Source organism: Anarrhichthys ocellatus, unplaced genomic scaffold (assembly GCF_004355925.1).
Source record: "Anarrhichthys ocellatus isolate YVR2014 unplaced genomic scaffold, GSC_Weel_1.0 scaffold5, whole genome shotgun sequence".
NCBI classification, from domain to species: domain Eukaryota; kingdom Metazoa; phylum Chordata; class Actinopteri; order Perciformes; family Anarhichadidae; genus Anarrhichthys; species Anarrhichthys ocellatus.
In genome coordinates this window covers 7,792,772-7,811,221 of record NW_022280035.1, presented here as the reverse complement: position 1 = coordinate 7,811,221, position 18,450 = coordinate 7,792,772, and the positions used below count along the sequence as shown (strand labels likewise).

The 18,450-nt window shown below is 40.2% G+C and overlaps 2 protein-coding genes across 5 annotated transcripts in view; both read left to right on the top strand.

Moving 5' to 3' along the window:
• The first annotated feature begins 1,529 nt into the window (after window positions 1-1,529).
• On the top strand, window positions 1,530-11,205 carry pou6f1 (POU class 6 homeobox 1). Of its 4 annotated transcripts, none has more exons than XM_031845946.1 (11): window positions 1,530-1,858; window positions 3,675-3,767; window positions 4,582-4,771; window positions 4,918-5,054; window positions 5,375-5,549; window positions 6,216-6,448; window positions 6,559-6,687; window positions 7,267-7,635; window positions 7,842-7,977; window positions 8,061-8,229; window positions 8,903-11,205. In XM_031845946.1, the coding sequence occupies exons 2-11, from the start codon at window positions 3,714-3,716 to the stop codon at window positions 9,246-9,248; spliced, it is 1,938 nt and encodes a 645-aa protein (XP_031701806.1). In that variant the 5' UTR covers window positions 1,530-1,858; window positions 3,675-3,713; the 3' UTR covers window positions 9,249-11,205. The 4 variants fall into 4 exon arrangements, with proteins under 4 accessions (XP_031701806.1, XP_031701805.1, XP_031701807.1 ...); XM_031845945.1 differs by having other exon boundaries at window positions 5,324-5,549; XM_031845947.1 differs by lacking the exon at window positions 1,530-1,858 and having other exon boundaries at window positions 3,689-3,767; window positions 4,260-4,771; window positions 5,324-5,549.
• A 224-nt stretch (window positions 11,206-11,429) lies between these two features.
• Window positions 11,430-18,450, top strand: part of tfcp2 (transcription factor CP2) — an 11,413-nt gene continuing 4,392 nt past the window's right edge. The window contains exons 1-10 of the mRNA XM_031845121.1: window positions 11,430-11,748; window positions 12,088-12,282; window positions 14,010-14,161; window positions 15,456-15,532; window positions 15,678-15,783; window positions 16,046-16,152; window positions 16,461-16,613; window positions 16,698-16,808; window positions 17,070-17,158; window positions 17,338-17,386. Of these exons, the coding sequence (XP_031700981.1) occupies window positions 12,161-12,282; window positions 14,010-14,161; window positions 15,456-15,532; window positions 15,678-15,783; window positions 16,046-16,152; window positions 16,461-16,613; window positions 16,698-16,808; window positions 17,070-17,158; window positions 17,338-17,386 (966 nt within the window). The 5' untranslated portion in view covers window positions 11,430-11,748; window positions 12,088-12,160. The remainder of the gene's footprint in view (window positions 11,749-12,087; window positions 12,283-14,009; window positions 14,162-15,455; window positions 15,533-15,677; window positions 15,784-16,045; window positions 16,153-16,460; window positions 16,614-16,697; window positions 16,809-17,069; window positions 17,159-17,337; window positions 17,387-18,450) is intronic.

Genomic DNA, 18,450 nt, shown 5'->3' with positions numbered 1-18,450 from the left:
GGTGAACCCGTTGGCTTCTTGAAAAGACAAAAATAATCGGACTTGGCTTTGAAGCGCAAAGAATAAATGATAATTTTAAAACAAAACAAAACATATGCTAACACCTTTGCACTACTGGTTAGTTAGTTAGTTGATATTATTCTGTTTCATTGTATATTTTGTGCATTTTTTATATTTCATATATTTTACTCTGCTATTTTTATTGTATATATTGTGCATTTTTATAGTTAATATATATTTTTTCTTTGATTGCTTGAATATATTTTTGCTGTTGTAGTGAACAAATTTCCCCTTGCGGGATGAATAAAGTATCTATCTATCTATCGATCTATTTATCGATCTATCTATCTATCATATAGACAGATAGAAGGACAAATGGATAGCTATATAGATAGATAGCAGCTTTACAGCAGACAGGTAACTCATGACTGATAAAAGAAACAAATGGCCAAAGGAGACAAACAGGGAGGTAGATAATAAAATATTATAATAGTAACACAGAAATAACTTTATTGGAAATGTAGCTACAACTAAAAACAAGGTCAGTTCCTGATACTATTCTGTGTGGTCAATACATTGTTTTCTATTGATAAATGACTCAGCAATACCATACAAGGATATTAAAACTAATATTGATAGGCAGTCTCTTTTTACCTGCCCTTGATTTGTAGTGAACTATCTGTGTTACCCATGCACAAAAGTCCTGTGTCATAGCAGACATTTTGACTTGTCATAGTAGGAAAAGAACATGTTACAAAAAACTTTTTTATTTAAGTGTCCCTATATGCCATGGAAGTGTGACAGTTAGCCAGCATACAATATCAGGACCCTGAATATGCTGAATAGTAATTGTTTTTCATGTATTTAATTGTGTTTTTTTATTGTATTATGGATTGTATTGTTGTCTACTGATTGGTTGGATTTCTGACTATTTTGCGTGCCTCTTTTCATTTATCTTTTTGTTGTATTTTTCTAAATGATGTTAGTGAAGTCCCCCCCCTTGTTATTTCTTTGTTTGTCTCCTTATATTGAGAGGAGGCCCATTGTAAAGGCCTGTGGCTACTTGACCTCTCCTGTCACATTTATTATTTTTTTCACTATCTGGATTCTTTCGTCTTTCGTGCAAATAAAACACACATACACCTGTGTGCTTTTCCTACTGTGTGGAGCTGATATTGTTCATGGAACCATTGTTAATTTGACTGTAAAAAGGCCCGTTTGTAGTCATTAATAAAGTGTGCAAGTTTGAAACACGTTTTCTATTTGCAGTAACATTTCCATTTTATGACATTTACCCATTGATATTAATATTAAACTGAGATAATAAAGTTATGAACCTATAGCTGCATAATTTAAGTGTTGTAGTTACCAATACTGTAAGTAAACAAAGAGCAGTTTTAGGCAACTCTTCGTGTACAGCACTGTGCCAGAGCTTCTTTCTCCTCGGCTTGTATTCTCGGTACTTCCCCTTTAAGAGAACCATGGCACCTCGCAAGTCGAGGCAGACATTTTTCAATGCAAGATTTTTCCGTGCATAAATTATGTTCATGACGTAGTGCTAAAGGCCAATTTTGTTGCAATTTAGTCCGACTTTACGGCTCAAATAGGATTTTGTGAGACACCTCAAGGATTTTTGATTATCTGAGCTGTTGCAGAAAGGGCATCGTCATTAAACATTAAGAGAGAGGAGATCCTAACGTTACAACCCTCCTTATCAATGCAAATACCTCTTTTGTGTGCAGTCACAGCGCCCGTCTGGGAGCTGAGATGAATTTTTAATTATGTGTGACTGAAACAAACTGTGACAAGGACCTTTTATAAAAGCGGGGGATTACAGAAATCAAGCTGCATTTCCGCGGTAAGTTGAATACAATAACCGGAGCAATATTCGAGCCTGCTCCTCGCGCATAGCAGCGACATGGCGATAGGAAATGAGTTTTGGTTAATATGCAATGTTCGTAATTAGCATAATTTATATATTTATGATAAAGAGAGGGAAATACATAATACTCGGTCTCTAGGCACGGGTAGAGATGGTTTCTGTCGCCTGTGCTTGGTGGATAGTGCTCGTCTTCAAAAGTGGCCGACGCGACGAGACTTTTATTGGGCAGGATGGGGGTGGGGAGCTCATCAACACCCGCTGAAGTTTTTGACAGATCCTCGTTTCTAACAGGGCATTGCAGCAGGAAATGCACCATCTTGAATCTTTTTTTCTGATCTGAGATTGAAATGTAACCGCTTCATGTCGATGATCCGCGTGTTCCATCACGTTTTCTGCAGCTGAAGTGCAACACAACATGGCCCGTTTCTCCGTCCCCTCCAAATAGTCTGGTCCTGCAATGTCAGAAATAGCCATGAATAAAAACCAGTCCTCTGCATGTGGGTTTGTTTCCAAACCAGGATTTGCCCCTAAAGTGCGGATCATTTGGGCTAAAAGGGGTCACCCCAAAGAAACTTCATATTTATTTTTGAAATGGCTGCAAAACATTTGAAGGAGTGGATTAAGTAAGTTAATTAGCACCTTTCAAAACCTAGGTCACACAGTGTCTTACAAAAGGATGAATGATTAAAAGAACAAAATATGAGTCAGACACACATTAGAAAATGGCACAATAACAACATAACAATAGAAGCGCCTCAGCTCAAAACAAGGCTCATGACTCAAACATAAAAGCACATAGATAGGTCTTCAGCTGTGACTTAAAACACCCAATAGAGTCTGCTCAGAGACCCAGGACAGCAGACACGGTCCTCTTGTGATTTCAATCTAGAACGAGGTACAACTAGCAGGCCTGGTTCAGGGGACCTGAGGGGCTGAGCAGAGGTATACCACATTAGTAAATCACTAATATACTCTGGAGCAAGACTATTCAGAGCCTTGTAGATGAGGAGTAGGACCTTAAGGAGTGTCTCGGCAGCTAAATGTTTGGCACTCAGCAGAACAATCTATCCGAACTGGACAACAAACAGTTGCCAAAGAAGTCAGAATCCATTATATTTGACAGTAGCCAGCCCTTGCACTAAGAATGTAAGTTCCTGCCCTCTGGTTACCGCCTCAGACAACCATTTGCCAAAACTAACAGATATACTGTAATTTCTCTTTTATACCCTCTGCCATATTACTGCTCAACTTTGTAACGTACAGGTAGCATCAGCACATCTCCAACCATGCCTTTCTTTCTTTCTCTTCCCCTAATACAATTGCCCCCCAGGGACAAATAAAGGTCCTGATCTTTGACTTGAATTGAATCCTAAATTGAATTGAACATGAGGTCTTAGTGAGTAGTCTTGCTGCAGTATGGATAACCATTTTAAACTACTGAAAAGAGTAAAAACAGTGGGCATATTTTTGCAATATTCTTCAGGTGAAAGTAGCAGGACCGAATAACTGTCTTGACAAAACAATGTTCTATTCGTGGCTGATGGACTCAGGTTTTGGAGGATGTTAGTAGAGACCTCGTCTGGGGGGAAAAAAACAGAACTTCTGTTTTACTGTGATTTAATTGAAGACAATTTTGAGACATCCGTTAACTAATCTCGGCCAGACACTTGTACAGAGCAGTTCAATTTGAGAGGTTTTATCAGTGTAGCAATGACAAAACACACAACCAAATTGACGGATCAAGTGCCCTTGGTAGTCAGACTCTAAATCAAGAAATCTTTTGTTTACCCAGAATGTCAGGAAGACAGTGACTGTGGTGGTGCAGCGAGCCATGAACTCCCACGATCCCCCTGCCAAAGATGCCCCACTCACTGTCAATGAGCAGGTAACACTCACCTGTATGTTAAAACACGATGCACATCCTTCTCCTCCCACTGTAACCGCTCTCAGCTACTCCAAACCCTGATGACTGATGTTGTCCTCAAGTTCTTTGCTGCCGTTTGCTCCCGTCACCCTCCATGTGCCAACATACCATATCATAAAGGAACGATTAGCTTCCACACAAGTTTTGTCTTTTATCACCTAATAATGCCTGCAGCTCTATGCTTGTGAGGGTTACTGGTCTATAAACTGCCATGCTTAATACTTTTGTGTGTTTTTTCTCTGTCTGGTAACATTCTGTGTAGACATCAGCAAACAATAGCAATGCTCTTCCCTGATGTACTGAGGGGAGCTTGAAGAAAGCATGGCTTGAGCTGCTTGTTGACTGATGCTCTTATCATTGCTTTTTGTGTACTCATGCTCTTTTTTTCTTTCGTGCGTGTTTGTTTTGGGTCATTGTGTCCTAACATGTGCTCGGCTTCTCTGTTCTCCTTAGCCATTCACTGTCTGACTGCAGAAGTCTTTTTTCAGCCATTTAAATCCTGCACTTTGACATTCCCCGCAAAGACTACCAGGTATGCATCCTCCCCTCTCTTCCTGCATTGTGTCTCTGCACCTTGTCCTCCAGCCCCGGTTATCTCGCTACCTCTCCTCTAGGTCTTTCATTATTGCATACCGTGAATCATCAGTTAAGTCAATGTGAATTGATAAGTAGAGAAATACCTAAATGAAGTTCTTGTTAGGGTTTTTGTTGTTCAAGTGAGACTTTTACCATATTTAAAATGTCATTGATTAAGTGTTTTACAAACTACTAACAGGTCATTGTGATGTCAAGCCATGAGACTATTCGTGTGCTAGAGGTAGAGGTCGATGCATCTCTGCCATCATCAGGACCCGATGGGACGAGTGATGTCAAAGCTGAGGAGGGTGTGGCTCGGCCTGCAGAACAACACAAGGCTGGCAGCATACAGGACGGCTCCGCTATGCCCCAGAGCACTGGGGGAGTAGGTAAATCACGATCATAGCAGAAAATGATGGATTGCACATGACTTATTATTCATGCATACGTGACACAGTTGTTCTGAAATGTTAACAGCAGCTGTTACAACCACTTTAAATGTCAGTAAGAACTAACCCTGGCTGTGCTCCTGTAGTGCTGGGTGAGCAGCAGGTGGTGTCTGTCGAGGTTCCTGCCCCTGCTGTCCAAACACTGACTCCTGCTGTTCCCGTCAGTTTGTCCCTGTCGCAGCCCCAGGCCACCATGCCCATCACTGTACAAGGCTGTCCACAGGTATTGAATTTACACACCGATTACATTTTCAATATTCATCTTAAGTCTTCAAAGATGGAATGATGTCGTCAATAGTTTTGTTGTGTCTTTAGTTTTGTTGTGTATTTGAGTACAAATGCAATGAGAATGTATCACTGTTGAGTTCAGTAAAAGTGCCCCTGTAAAAACACCAGAATGCCAGTAAATAGATACAAATGAGGTCAGAAATGTAATCTGAAACAGCATTACTCTGTTCATCCCAGTCAAATGAGTTGATTATACTACATTAGGTGCTGACCCAGGAAAGTTTGGCCACTCTGATGACTAGTATGATGGCCCAGACAGGATCTCTGGGGCAGCCCTTGCTCATCCCCATCAGTATGGCGGGCTCCATCGGTGGCCAGGGAGGTCTGGCTGTTCTCACCTTACCTACCACCAACGTAGCTACTCTCCCCGGGCTCACAGCAGCTAACACAGCTGGAAACCTTCTCAAACTGCCCTTTGCTGGCCTCCAAGGTAAAGCACAAACTATCTGTGTATGCATGCTCCCCATATAGCCTCTCATATTAGATTTTGGCCACATTTATTTTTTGCTAGATCGCTGTTGGCTGCCACAGAAACCCTTTGGTCCACACTGACATATTTCAACAATATTTGGTGGATTGCACATTAAGGAGAATGAAATCATAACCTTTTCCAATGTGTTTGAACTCCAAAATATATATATATATTGATTGATTGATAGTGAATGCTAATTCTATTATATATGAAGCCATAACACTGATTTTATGCATGCAATAAAGCAAGTTACTTCATGGTCAAGTCAGCTTATGTTCAGATAATTGCCTCTACTATGTCTCAGGCACAATCAAATAATTAGCAGGCCTGTATCTAATAGTGGTGCAACGGTACAGCAAGCGGTTTGTACGTCATGGGACAGTTCATTTTTTTACAGTTTGGTTTTGCATCCCTTGTGAACATTGTAAAGAGTACACCTGCTAAACATCAACATCTTAGCGTTGTCATTGTGAGCTGGTTAGCACACTTACGTTAGCACTTAGCTCAAAGCACTATGTGCCTGATTACAGTCTCACAGAGCTGCTAGCATGTCGGTAGACTCTTGAGTCTTGTTTTGAGTCTCACAGTGAATAATACGTTGCAAACTCTTGAATTTTTACTCAGCTGCGACAGTCCTGAACTCTGTTCAGCCCCAACTGCAGACGAACGCTCAGACGATGTTCCAGCCTCAAGCTGCCATACAGCCTGTGCAGGTGACGTCTCATCCAACACAGGTGACCCATGCACAGGTTACCACCGCTCAGGTGGCGGCGGCCCAGGCGACCACTGCTGTCTCTCAGTCCAACATATCGTTAGCAGCGCTCCAGGCTGCAGGACTCTCTATCAATCCTGCCATTGTAAGAATGCAGCTTCAGGATTTATACTTTTGTTTACTGTTTATAATATAATGTCAGTCATGCAATTTAATTTCCTGCGCTTCTTACACATGTTGTGTTTTTATGCTCAGATCAATGCTGCGTCTTTGGTAACGCAGCCCCAGTTCCTCAGTTCCCTCACCTCCACTCCTATCTTCACTAGTGCCATGTCCAACATGGCCGGCATCACCAGCCAGATCATCACAAATGCCCAAGGACAGGTGGGTGCCACAAATGAATGCTTCTCAGTATATTGTTGTGAGTTTGGATTTGCCTTATGGTGTCTCTCTACTATGTACTTTCAGCTAAAGGAAAGATGAGGATCTTTTACAAAGAAAATAACATAACTCTTAGCCTTTGTAGTGTATCATTACTCAAAAAAGACTTTGACAAGAACACAGAGCATTTTTTGAAGGTGTTCATTTGGATGCATATTGATTGGTAATCACACCCTCTCCAAAATGCTTTTGTGTTGTGTTTCTAAACGGGAATAACAAAAAAAACAGCCTCAAGTTAACATCAGTCAGCAGTGCTATTTCAAGTCAGTGGAGCCAATTTCTGTGAAAACTGATTTGCCCTCTCAAACAGTTCCATGAATCAATCTTTCCGTTAGTGCAGCTCATCTGAGTTAGTGGTGTAGTGTTTAATCTTAAAAGACATTTATTCCAAGAGGACTGCTAAAAGGCCGTACTTCACAGGTTGTTGAATGTTTTGAAAGTGGCTTTGGTAAGCGAGAACTATCACAGAGCATTACATTCAATTATTCGTGTTTCTCAAACAATTTCAAACAATATTTACAGGTCATAGGAACCCTCCCTCTTCTGTTGAACCCAGCCTCTCTAGCTGGAGCGGCTGCGACACCCACCCTTCAGGGTCTGCAGGGTCTACAGGGTCTACAGGGTCTGCAGGGTCTGCAGGGTCTGCAGGGTCTGCATAGTCTGCATGGTCTGCAAGGTCTGCAAGGCCTGCAAGGCCTGCAAGGTCTGCAAGGTCTGCAGGGTCTGCAGGGTCTCCAGGGTCTCCAGGTCCAGACTCTCACCCCACAGTTGCTTCTCAACACCCAGGGCCAGATTATTGCCACAGTGGGGAATGGATCTGCAGTTGTTACTTCTGCTGCAGTCATGCCCAAAGCTGCTGCTCCCCCAACACTTACCAAACCTATCACACAGGTAACCAACAAAAATCTGTCTGAATTTTGTTTTGAGGTCAGAAAGGACTAAGTCACTTCTGCTTTTTCACTTGAAAGATGAAACAGACCAAAAATGACTTACTAACTAATTGGCAGATCTTTAGCTATTCCTGAAGGTATTTAAATATGATTAAACTTTGTCATTTGCATCATTGCAGGTTATATAATTTATCTGTTTCCTCCCAGGCTTCAGTAACAACTGTCAGTCAGTCACCAATTGTCATCGCCCCTCAGCCGTCTGTACTGAAGAATGCCACCACGCTCTCCTCGACAGTACCCATCACCTGTGGAGACATTGTAAAAGTGGGACAGCTTGTCGGCAGTATGTACACCTGCTTCTCATATCCAAACATAGATCCATTTTAAGTAGGTCGTTATTTTTAACCAGATTCCCCTGAATTGTAGAACCCCAGCAGGTAGTCAGCAGCGAGGAAGGCATTAATCTGGAAGAGATTCGAGAGTTTGCCAAGAATTTCAAAATCCGTCGGCTGTCATTGGGGCTTACTCAGACACAAGTAGGGCAGGCTCTAACTGCAACTGAGGGTCCCGCTTACAGCCAGTCCGCCATTTGCAGGTAAATTACTCCCCTGTTCATGTTACCTGCCTATGGCAGCTTTCTTAAGTAATGTTTTGTAAAAAATAAAATATTCGACACTATTTTCTCTTTTTAAAGTGTGCAGACAGTGCATTTGATATGTGCAAACATTGACTTGATTTGCATGCACACACAATACAATTGTAATACAAATAGAGCATCAATGTAGTTAAGGCACCCATGCAAGCATCTACTTATCTACTCATTGTGTCAGTGCAGTCATGCTTAGTGGAGTGAATGTATCACAGTGAGATATGTATGACTTTTGAAAAAGATTGTTGTGATAAATAACGTTACGATAACATTCAAAAACATTTTCTTTGCTTTTGCGATATTCTACATAAAATTTAGAAAGTTAGGAAATCATTGTTCATATCGTTTATTTATTGGAAACAATACCGACCTCTATGAGAATATATTTTAAGAATTGTTCAAATGGTTCATGACCCGAAAATGGCACTTTAATATGAACAGCAATGGAGTCATAATTATATAGAGAGTCAAAATACTGAGACATTTCTCAATAGGTTGGTTAAAGCTTGGTGGACTAGTACCCAAAATATATTTTGTATCTTAGTTACTTCCCTGCAAACTGGTTCTTTGTGGTATGCAGTGTGTGTTCGCATTAAATGATTTGACTTTTGTAACGCAGGTTTGAAAAGCTGGATATCACGCCTAAGAGTGCTCAGAAGTTAAAGCCGGTGTTGGAGAAGTGGCTGGCTGAGGCTGAGCACTGGAACCAGAAAGGCCAGCAGAATCTGATGGAGTTTGTTGGCGGCGAACCATCCAAAAAACGCAAGCGGCGTACGAGTTTCACACCGCAGGCAATAGAAGTTCTTAACTCCTACTTTGAAAAGAATGCATTGCCAACAGGTCAAGAGATTACAGAAATTGCACGAGAGCTAAACTACGACCGAGAGGTTGTGCGAGTATGGTTCTGTAACCGGCGGCAGACGCTGAAAAACACAAGCAAAATCAATGTCTTCCAGGTTCAGTAACGACCTCATTCTGGGAGGATGCGTTTTTTGGAAGTCGAACATTCAATACAGCAACACAGTTGTGAATTGTGTTGTAAATAAAAGCCAAACTCCATTAAGGAGTATGAACTTTTATAGAAAATAAAGGAAATTACACATAATTCAAGTGTAATGAAAGAGTACTAAAAAAAAAAAAAAAGGTTGATATTGTATTTTAAGACTGTACATGTGTACAGAACTCCTGTGTGGTGGGCTGCATGGTTCTTTTGTCATATATAGTGATGATAATACAGCGATATTAACGTCATATTTAAAAACATTTGGTGAAATTTTATACAAGTGATTTTATAGGCTATACCTCTGAATTATAATACGTGGCAGTGCATTGAGTCACATTGATTTTAATCACATAATTGTCACTTTGTCACGATGGGTGATATTACGCTGATATTTGAATAACATGCTTTTGCCACTGGATATTTTCAGAGTTCTTGCCGCTCATTCATTTTATATTCATGTAGTATTTGTACTACATGAGCAGCTTTGCAAACATAAAAAAGCCTCTGTCGACTAAAAGTAGGCAATAGCATATAATCTTATTTTTATCAGAATTTGTTGTCTAATTAATGCCAAAACTGATGTTGCTATCTATGGACTCCTGACTCTGCAACAATTTTTTGGGACAATCATAATTTTGATATTTCTTATTGATAATCACAAAGATGAGCTTAACATCTGTAGTAATTTCCTATTGTTTGGCGTTAAATGCGTCACAGTAATTTTTGATTTTCCTCGGACAACAAGTTCTTATCAAAATATAATTATAGCGTCAGCTGTTGCCTATGACGCCACAACTGTAAACTTTTTTGGGGCATTTTATAATGTTTGTTTAATTTGTGAGTTACTGATTGTGGGTGAAACGTGTGTGAATTCACGACAGTCTGTCCTGTTTTTACACTTTCTGTTTAATGTGCTGATAATACTCTGAGAGTATTTTGTGTTTCCTCTTTATTCACAATTGTGACTGTTCCCTCAATGGGTTAACAACGGTTCTGCAGCATTTTTTTTTTATCTCAAGTTCGATAAAGTGTATGTTAAAAGCAGGAACTTAATTGGACTATTATGAAGGCAGTTTAAAACAGTCAGAAACATTAGCACCAGGTTTTTAGATACTCTTACTAAGTCCAATATCAATCAAATTACTAAAAATGCAATTATATGTTGAGCCAAGGAAGGGTTTTGTGGGTTAATGACTTTCAATCTGAATCAGTAAGAAGAGTGTTTGCATGTGCAGTATGAAGTTATTTTCTAAAACTATGGTCATTCTATGGGAATTCTTTGCACTTTAGTGACAGTAGGGAAAGTAAAGGGGATGCGAATGGTTTATGTACAGTGCAAGGTTTAGTACTTACGAATGTGGGAGAATTTAATTTCTGCATTTTAATGTTCTTGAACAACAAGAATCTTTGCTTTGCAAAATGTAGCAGTACTGGCCAAATTGCAATCATCAACTTAACAAGTGACTTCTGTCACTAAGATTAATGTACTTTTATGCAGAAAAAAATGTAAAATACTGCAGTTTAAATGTACAAGCTAATATGCATTAATCCAATTTCCCCCCCCCCCGATTTTGTGAATTATATGGTGCATATTTTCCTTCTGAACAATTTTTAAGAAATGGGCCTATTTTGCAATGGACATACATTGTACCTAAACATACAAAATGGCAATATTGCAAAGTTCTTGCTACAATATATGTTTTTCCTTCCGTTCAATATGGGAGGCCAATGTATAATATTGTTTAATATACTAAGTTATCAATAGAGAAAAGAAGAGCTAAATTACAATAATAAGATGATATTCATTTGTTCTGCAAAGCACATAAAGACTTCAGGTCTTTGCAAGAAAAGAGAAAAAGGGAAGTTGGATGCTTTTTGTCATTTTCTGTCAGATAAATAAACCCTGGTTTTATTAATCACTCCTGATTGTTGTGTATTGATATATTTCAACATTTGAAATGGTTGCAGTTGAGAGTGACTACTGATCTCCATAAAAAATGGGTTGTTTTCAAAAGTAAAATATCACTTCTAAAATCAGGAAACTCCCTTCTTCAACCTCATGTTTTACCTGACATGACCGATGGGTGGCGGTAATGAGCTCCAGCGTTCTTTGCTAGCACTGTGACATAATAACACGAAGAAGAGAGAGACGGAAATTACAGTAGCGCCTGTCCCTAACGAAGCTAGATAAACAAACAAAAGCAAGACATTTTATCACATAAATGTAGGAGTCTGAGCTAATTTTGACGCGTCTCTATGTATATCGGTAACAACTTGTTCCCGTGAATCCTCAATAAGTGAGGCAAAGAAGAGCTAGCATTATTATCGCTAAGTTAGCTGGCAGGCTATGTAGCTAACTGTGGTTAGCTCGTCATGTTTATTTTAGTGCTGGGGCGAAGGAGCGCGACATGATGGCATGAAACTGTTGCACTGTTAGCAAGTAGCTATCCTCTCGCTTAAAGGTATGTGATGCTTCTTTAATTTGATGACGCTATTTTACTAAATAGAAAGTAAAAATAGCATCGCTTTACACAGGTTGTTTTAATTTTAACAGCGCATCAGTGCACGGTGGCACTAAACGTTAACGATTACGTCTACCTCAGCAGCTCTGCATTGTTCAGCATAACAACCTGTTAAGTTTCTGTCACTTGAATCAACTGCTAGTTGATTCCTGTCTCCTGTTTTTTGTTGGATATGTTCTTCGGTTAAACATCCACATGTTGCTCTATTTTTTACGATTTTTAAAGTTGGAGCCACGTTCAATTAAAAATAAACTTCTTATTTCACTTTCTCCACTAAAGATTGGAAGGTTGTGGGAAACTTGGCGCAAGTTTGAACCGTAACTGCACTCCGAAAGATCTGCTAACCGTCACCATGGCGTGGGCTCTGAAGCTGCCTCTCACGGATGAGGTGATCGAGTCCGGACTGGTCCAGGACTTTGATGCCAGTCTGTCGGGCATTGGCCAGGAGCTCGGTGCTGGGGCATACAGCATGAGGTACTGTACGAGACCTGCTCTTTAGGTCTGCTGTTGGACATTAATAGTGCTGCACATCGATATTCACCAAAATATGGTCACCTGGTTTGATATATGAAACGTATAACTCTAACCCCAAAGTGAATCCTCCTTTAGTCATCACCATCTAAAGTTTTTGAAACTATTACCTTCTTAATATTTAGATATCGGCTGTGTTTGTGTTCACTTGACCTAAAGCTGAATTTGCTTTGAAGTTCGTTCCTCTATTATTTTTATTTTTAATAATCTATTAACAGTTATTTTCAAAATTCCATCATTTGCAGAGAACATATTTGGTCACTTTTATGTGGAATTAATTGGAGATTCTGTATAAAGGTATTTGATACCTTTCTTATTTAAAGATAAGGAATTTGTCTTTTCTGTCTTATCAAATGTGTTTTTATGAAAGTGCAGTGTTTCACATTTTCTCTCAGACAGGCTTAAGTATTCAGACCCCTTCACTTTTTCACCTTTTTACGAAGCAGCCGTATCCTAAATATTGGATTATCAGATTCCATTCTTTTCCAATTTTTGTAAAATATAATATCAAAGAAATTCAACCTGCATTCTTTTCTTTCTTTTTTTTTTAATGATTTATGGCATTATAACTGGCTTAAACTGCAAACAAGACATTTTGAGTTGTCTCTACTTCTAGCCATGGTTGTGTTGTTTCCATAGAGGTACAGGACTTGTATATTGCAGTGAAAATCAAGGCGACAGAGAGTAAAATGTGACTTCAACTGCTTGGGGTTCAGAGTGTTAAGAGAGGTGATGACAAAAGACCCCGATGGTCTCTCTGGCTGAGCTCCAGAGATCCTGTGGGGAGAAACCTCAGAAGCAAAATCCACGCTCCTGACTTTACATTAGAGTAGACAGACGGAAGCCCTACTCAGTGAAAACCTGGAAAACTGTCTCCAATCCCTAAATCCAGGTGTGCAGAGCTTGTTGGATCACACCCAAGAAGACTTGTGGCTGTAATCGCTGCCAAAGGTGCTTTAACTAAGCACTGAGTCAAGGTGTCTGAATAATTAATGTCAAAGTGATATTTTAGTTTTATGTTCTGTGTATAAATCTATCTGCTGTATGTGAAGGCCTGCACTTAGTGACGACTGAATGGAAAATGAATCACCACATGCAGATGAACTGCAAAGCTTGGTGACTATCAGTCAAAGAACACTCTTTGATGAAATTTGAGTGGGGGCATTAGATTTATCCTATCACTATGCAGCATACTCCTGATACTTCAATATAAATATATCTGCACACAGCAGGTTTTTTTTTGTGGGGTCGTTTTCAAGAGGTTAAAGTCCAAATAGACATTTATGACGCTTTTGCTCAGTTTTTCATGAAGGCAATTATGTGTAATACATTTCGGGTTTCGCTGACTCAAGTGCTTTGCTTTGCTGGACAGAGATCCTTCTCTTTTGTGCCCTTTCTTGGCTGGTTAAGTGCTCTGTTAAATGATACTGTGCAAGCTGCAAAGTGCATGCTTGTTCCTGAAATTCTTCTGTTGAGAGGAGCTATGAGATACTGACTTGGTATTTAGTAGTGTTGGTGCCCTCGTTGCCTCCAATATAACTAATGAACTGTAAAGCCGACGAACACAATAAACCGAGCATTCAGCCTCCAGTGTTGTCCAATGAATGTGTCCCACAGTTTGGGGGGAGGGAGCTCACCAACAGCGTTGTTCTTTTGTCTCTGTTCTCCAGCGACGTGCTGGCCCTCCCCATCTTCAAACAGGAGGAGTCCAACCTGCCTCCAGACAGCGACAACAAGATCCTTCCCTTTCAGTATGTTCTGTGTGCAGCTACCTCGCCAGCCGTTAAACTGCACGATGAAACACTCACCTACCTCAACCAAGGTCAGCGTCGGGATCCCTGCCACACTGCTCTTTATCAGTAAATGTATCAATTTCCTGGGCTAATTCACAAAAGGATAATATGGGTTGTGCGGCTGCTAAACCTGTACAAATATGACAAAAACAAACCGTGTGATTCTCAAAGCACCTGTTAAGGGTGAAATGGAACCCCTAAATATGCTGCCAAGCCAAAAGTGCTCCTCTGCTATCGCAATCATTTAAATGAGGTAATATGCATACAATTAGTGTTAAATAGGCCCCTTTCTGTTCAAATGGGCCTCATTGCGAAAATAGTCCAATTCACAAAGATCAGTGCTAATAGCAGCATGCAGTTACAGTGAAGTTATTAGCCTCTTTAGAAAGTTGGTGGTAACTGAAGCGCTAAAATTAGTTATTTTGGGATGCAGCGACAGAAGGCAAAGGCAGTTGTGCCATAAATGCATACAACTTACTAACGTATTGTTTCTTCTGCGCTGGGATCGCTGCAGGTATTAAACTCAAAAATTGCACATCTCTTATGGGCCGGCCCTGATCGACTCAATGTTCCTGGCTCAGGCTGAGTCCAGCCCCTCACATCCGACGCATTGGCCTCAAGTGCACTTATACTTTGCAACATGGATAATTGAAATCGCACACAAAAAAAGGGCAATTGCACTCGGCTGCAAAAGTTAATGGCCATGTTTTCATTTTATCATCATTAGTGTAATATCTTTTAGAATAATACTTTAAAACGAGTAGATCGCAAATGGTGCACAATTCATGGTGCTATCAGTGGCCGCTAACCATTCTTTGTGAATTCGTCCCTCAGTTGCCTTTTGACATTTAGATATTCTATTACCTGGTTGGTTGTTTATCTTCATAGACAAATTTAATGAGAGTGGAAATTAGGGGTAGGGTGGTAAATCTAAATGGAAATATTTTACAATGTGGTCTGTTTTTAATACACTGGCACCAACATAGTGATGCAATCTTTTCTGGTCATTCAGCCTGTTTGTTAGTTTGACTTGTGAGTCATTTAGGGGTATATTTTGACATAAGTGACATATATGTAAATCAGAATCAGAATCGGCTTTATTGGCCATGTATGCGTGCGCATACATGGAATTTGACTCCGGTTACACATTACTCTCATCGTACATACACACATATGAAATATATACAATAAACAAGAGAAATATAAGAAAAACAAGGACGTTTAACAGCTATATGTCCTTGTTTTTCTCAGGAAATCCAACCAGCTACACTGGTTGGATTTCATTTGTGAATGTTCCTTCACGACATGGATTTATCATTGCAGGGCAGTCCTATGAAATTAGAATGCTTGACAATCGGAAAATTGGGGAACTTCCGGAAATCACTGATAAAATGGTGAAGGTAAGAATCAAACACGTACCATCATCGATACAACATATTTGCACAGGACTGCTGGGACGAACCAGTATTCACATATTAGCTTCAGCAGCATTAACACGACCTGCCTAATTCTTTAAAAAAAAAAATGAATCTCATTAAATTTCAGAGCATCATCCGTGTGGTGTTTCATGACAGACGACTTCAGTACACGGAGCACCAGCAGCTGGAGGGCTGGCGCTGGAACAGGCCCGGAGATCGCATCCTCGACCTGGGTGAGCACTAAATGACACAATGCCGGTCTACTTTGATGGCTCCAAAGATTCTGGCTCTTATCTAATGTATTGGATTTGTGTGTGGAAGGATTTGTTGCTGTGCAGCCTTGTATGCATGTTAACCATCCAGTAGTTTTGGGATGAATTCAGGATGTTGACTGAACTATAAGTGCAGGGTTTAGACAATGGCAGTTCGATGGAGAGGATGGTGTGCGTCAAGAACTCTTTTGATAACAGCCTGTTTTACGTTGATCCGTTGCAGATATCCCCATGTCCGTCGGCATAATCGACCCCCGGGCTAACCCTACTCAGCTTAACACTGTGGAGTTCCTTTGGGACCCATCAAAAAGAACCTCAGTTTTTATCCAGGTAGCATGACGGACAACACTTTTGTTTTTCTTAATTACTTTCATTCATTAAAAAGACGACGTCGGTAATCTGAGGCAATTTGAATCACTTTGGCATCACAGAGCTAAGCTTGTTAACATGTAGTGTGCTCATTCAGTTCACTTGATATTTTGCACAAACAGAATAATGTCATTCTGCAGGCAGTAATTACTAATACAGTTTTGCCTGTTTTTTATTTTTTATTCGATTTAACTGACCTGAGTCTTCTGTTTTTTGTTGTCATTCCTGTACAGATTTAAATTGGATATTCCATTCCTTTCCTTTTTTAGGTACACTGCATCAGCACAGAATTCACCATGCGCAAGCATGGAGGGGAAAAGGGCGTCCCTTTCCGAATCCAGATAGACACGTTTAAAGAGAACGAGAATGAAGAGTATACAGAACACCTCCACTCGGCCTCCTGCCAGTTCAAAGTCTTCAAGGTGAAAATGCATCGATGTACTGCAATGCAAAAATTTTGTTATGTATGACCACCACCTAAATGACTCCCACATGACCCGTCTCAGCCTAAAGGTGCGGACAGAAAGCAGAAGACTGACAGGGAGAAGATGGAGAAGAGGGCGCCACAGGAAAAAGAAAAGTATCAGCCCTCCTATGAAACCACAATCCTGACAGAGGTTAGCATATTGCTAATGTGTTAAAGGGATGCGTGATTAGATAAAGACAAAAGTCATCAAACAGACCCTGCTGCAGTCCAAAGGGACTCTGATACCTGGAAACACTATCACTGTTGTCCACAGGGACTGCCAAGATCAACACAAGATGAGAAGTTCTTGTAGTAGCTTTAAATGTAAGAGAAAGCTGTAACTGGTGGCAGCAGACATTTATTTCTGAAGTTATTCGGAGGCAACAATAACAAAAGTGTGGTTCCCTTGCAGTGCTGTCCCTGGCCGGAGGTCACATACGTCCCCAACTCCCCGTCTCCTGGCTTCAACAGCACCCCCAACAGCTTCCCAGTGCTAGAAGGGTACGAGTGTTTCTCAGAACCTGCCAAGGCTTCATGATTAGTGCTGCTTGAATTGAATCTACCATGGAATCCACATAGTAGTTGAGTGGTTTTGGTTGGTGAGGAACACGCGTGATGTTTAGATTCTAACATGGTCGTTCTAACGAGGTACATTTTTCATCCTTTTTTTTTTTTTTTAGAAATGGATCGCCGACCCACCAGCCTGAGCCTGTGGTTCAGGTAGCAGATGTAAGTACACGTGCATATTCACTGCCCGGCTACCTCCCTGAAACACTGACTATTAATATTGACAAATGCAAAGCTAGTAGATTCTCTGAGGTGCTTTGAAAGCATTAAAAAACCAAAAGGGCCCAACCCTCCTCAAGGTGTGAGATATAATAATGATGAACCAAAAATACACGTTCAGCTCTCATTCATCTGGACTCTTTTCTATGTGCTACCGGGAACCAGACAATGATTCAATGCTTCTATCTTTTAACTGTAAGAGACAACTGGGCAGAATATTTCATACTGTACATGCCGTAAATTTGGGCAGATGTCTAGCTGATTTGTTATGCTTTAGTTACTTGCACCTATTATTAAAAGATGAAGATGTTATGATGGGTGGGTGATGTCAGCCAAGTAGGATTAGTATTGTTTGATAAATGTTTTAGAATGAAAGAATGTTTTACAAATTAAAAAAATCAAAGCCACAGGCAGCAGCGAGCGGGTTTCGGGCTTCACAAAGCTGAGCAAAGTGCCTTCGGTTGGTTTAATTCTGTCTCAAGAAGGACTGAGACCTCTCACATACTTCTTTCATCATGACCATGTTTGCAGCATTTCAGCCTGATTTGCGCCAGGACCGTCCACATGTTTAGAACTAGTGGCGCCCCTTATTCAAAATAGCTTTACACATTCCATTCAACACTTCCATGAAACCTAGCCTGTGAGTATGTTTTGATTGGACAAAACAATTGATTTGACTCATTTATAGTCTTATGTGATGTGCGATGTGTTGTGTAATTGTTTTTTTGTTGCATTTGTAGCCCCACCTAGTAGTCAATTTGAAGTAAACCTTCAGGGTGTGTTTCAGGTGCTCTTGTGTACGTATCCTGCAGGTTTTGTCATGATTGGACCAATGGTTTTTTATATAATTTGATCAGTAAAATTCATCTGTAACTTGTTTATTGGCAACTGAATTACAACATATGGAGCGATAGGGAGGCGAAGAGGGAGTCTGTAACCATAGCTGTGTGTGTGTGTGTGTATATATATATATATATATATATATATATATATATATATATATATAT

Coding starts and splice junctions, on each gene's coding strand:
- pou6f1 (XM_031845945.1), top strand. CDS start 3,714: ATGAACTCCCACGATCCCCCTGCCAAAGATGCCCCACTCACTGTCAAT. Junction 5,550..6,215: donor GCCCTTTGCTGGCCTCCAAG/GTAAAGCACAAA, acceptor ATTTTTACTCAG/CTGCGACAGTCCTGAACTCT. Junction 6,688..7,266: donor TCACAAATGCCCAAGGACAG/GTGGGTGCCACA, acceptor CAATATTTACAG/GTCATAGGAACCCTCCCTCT.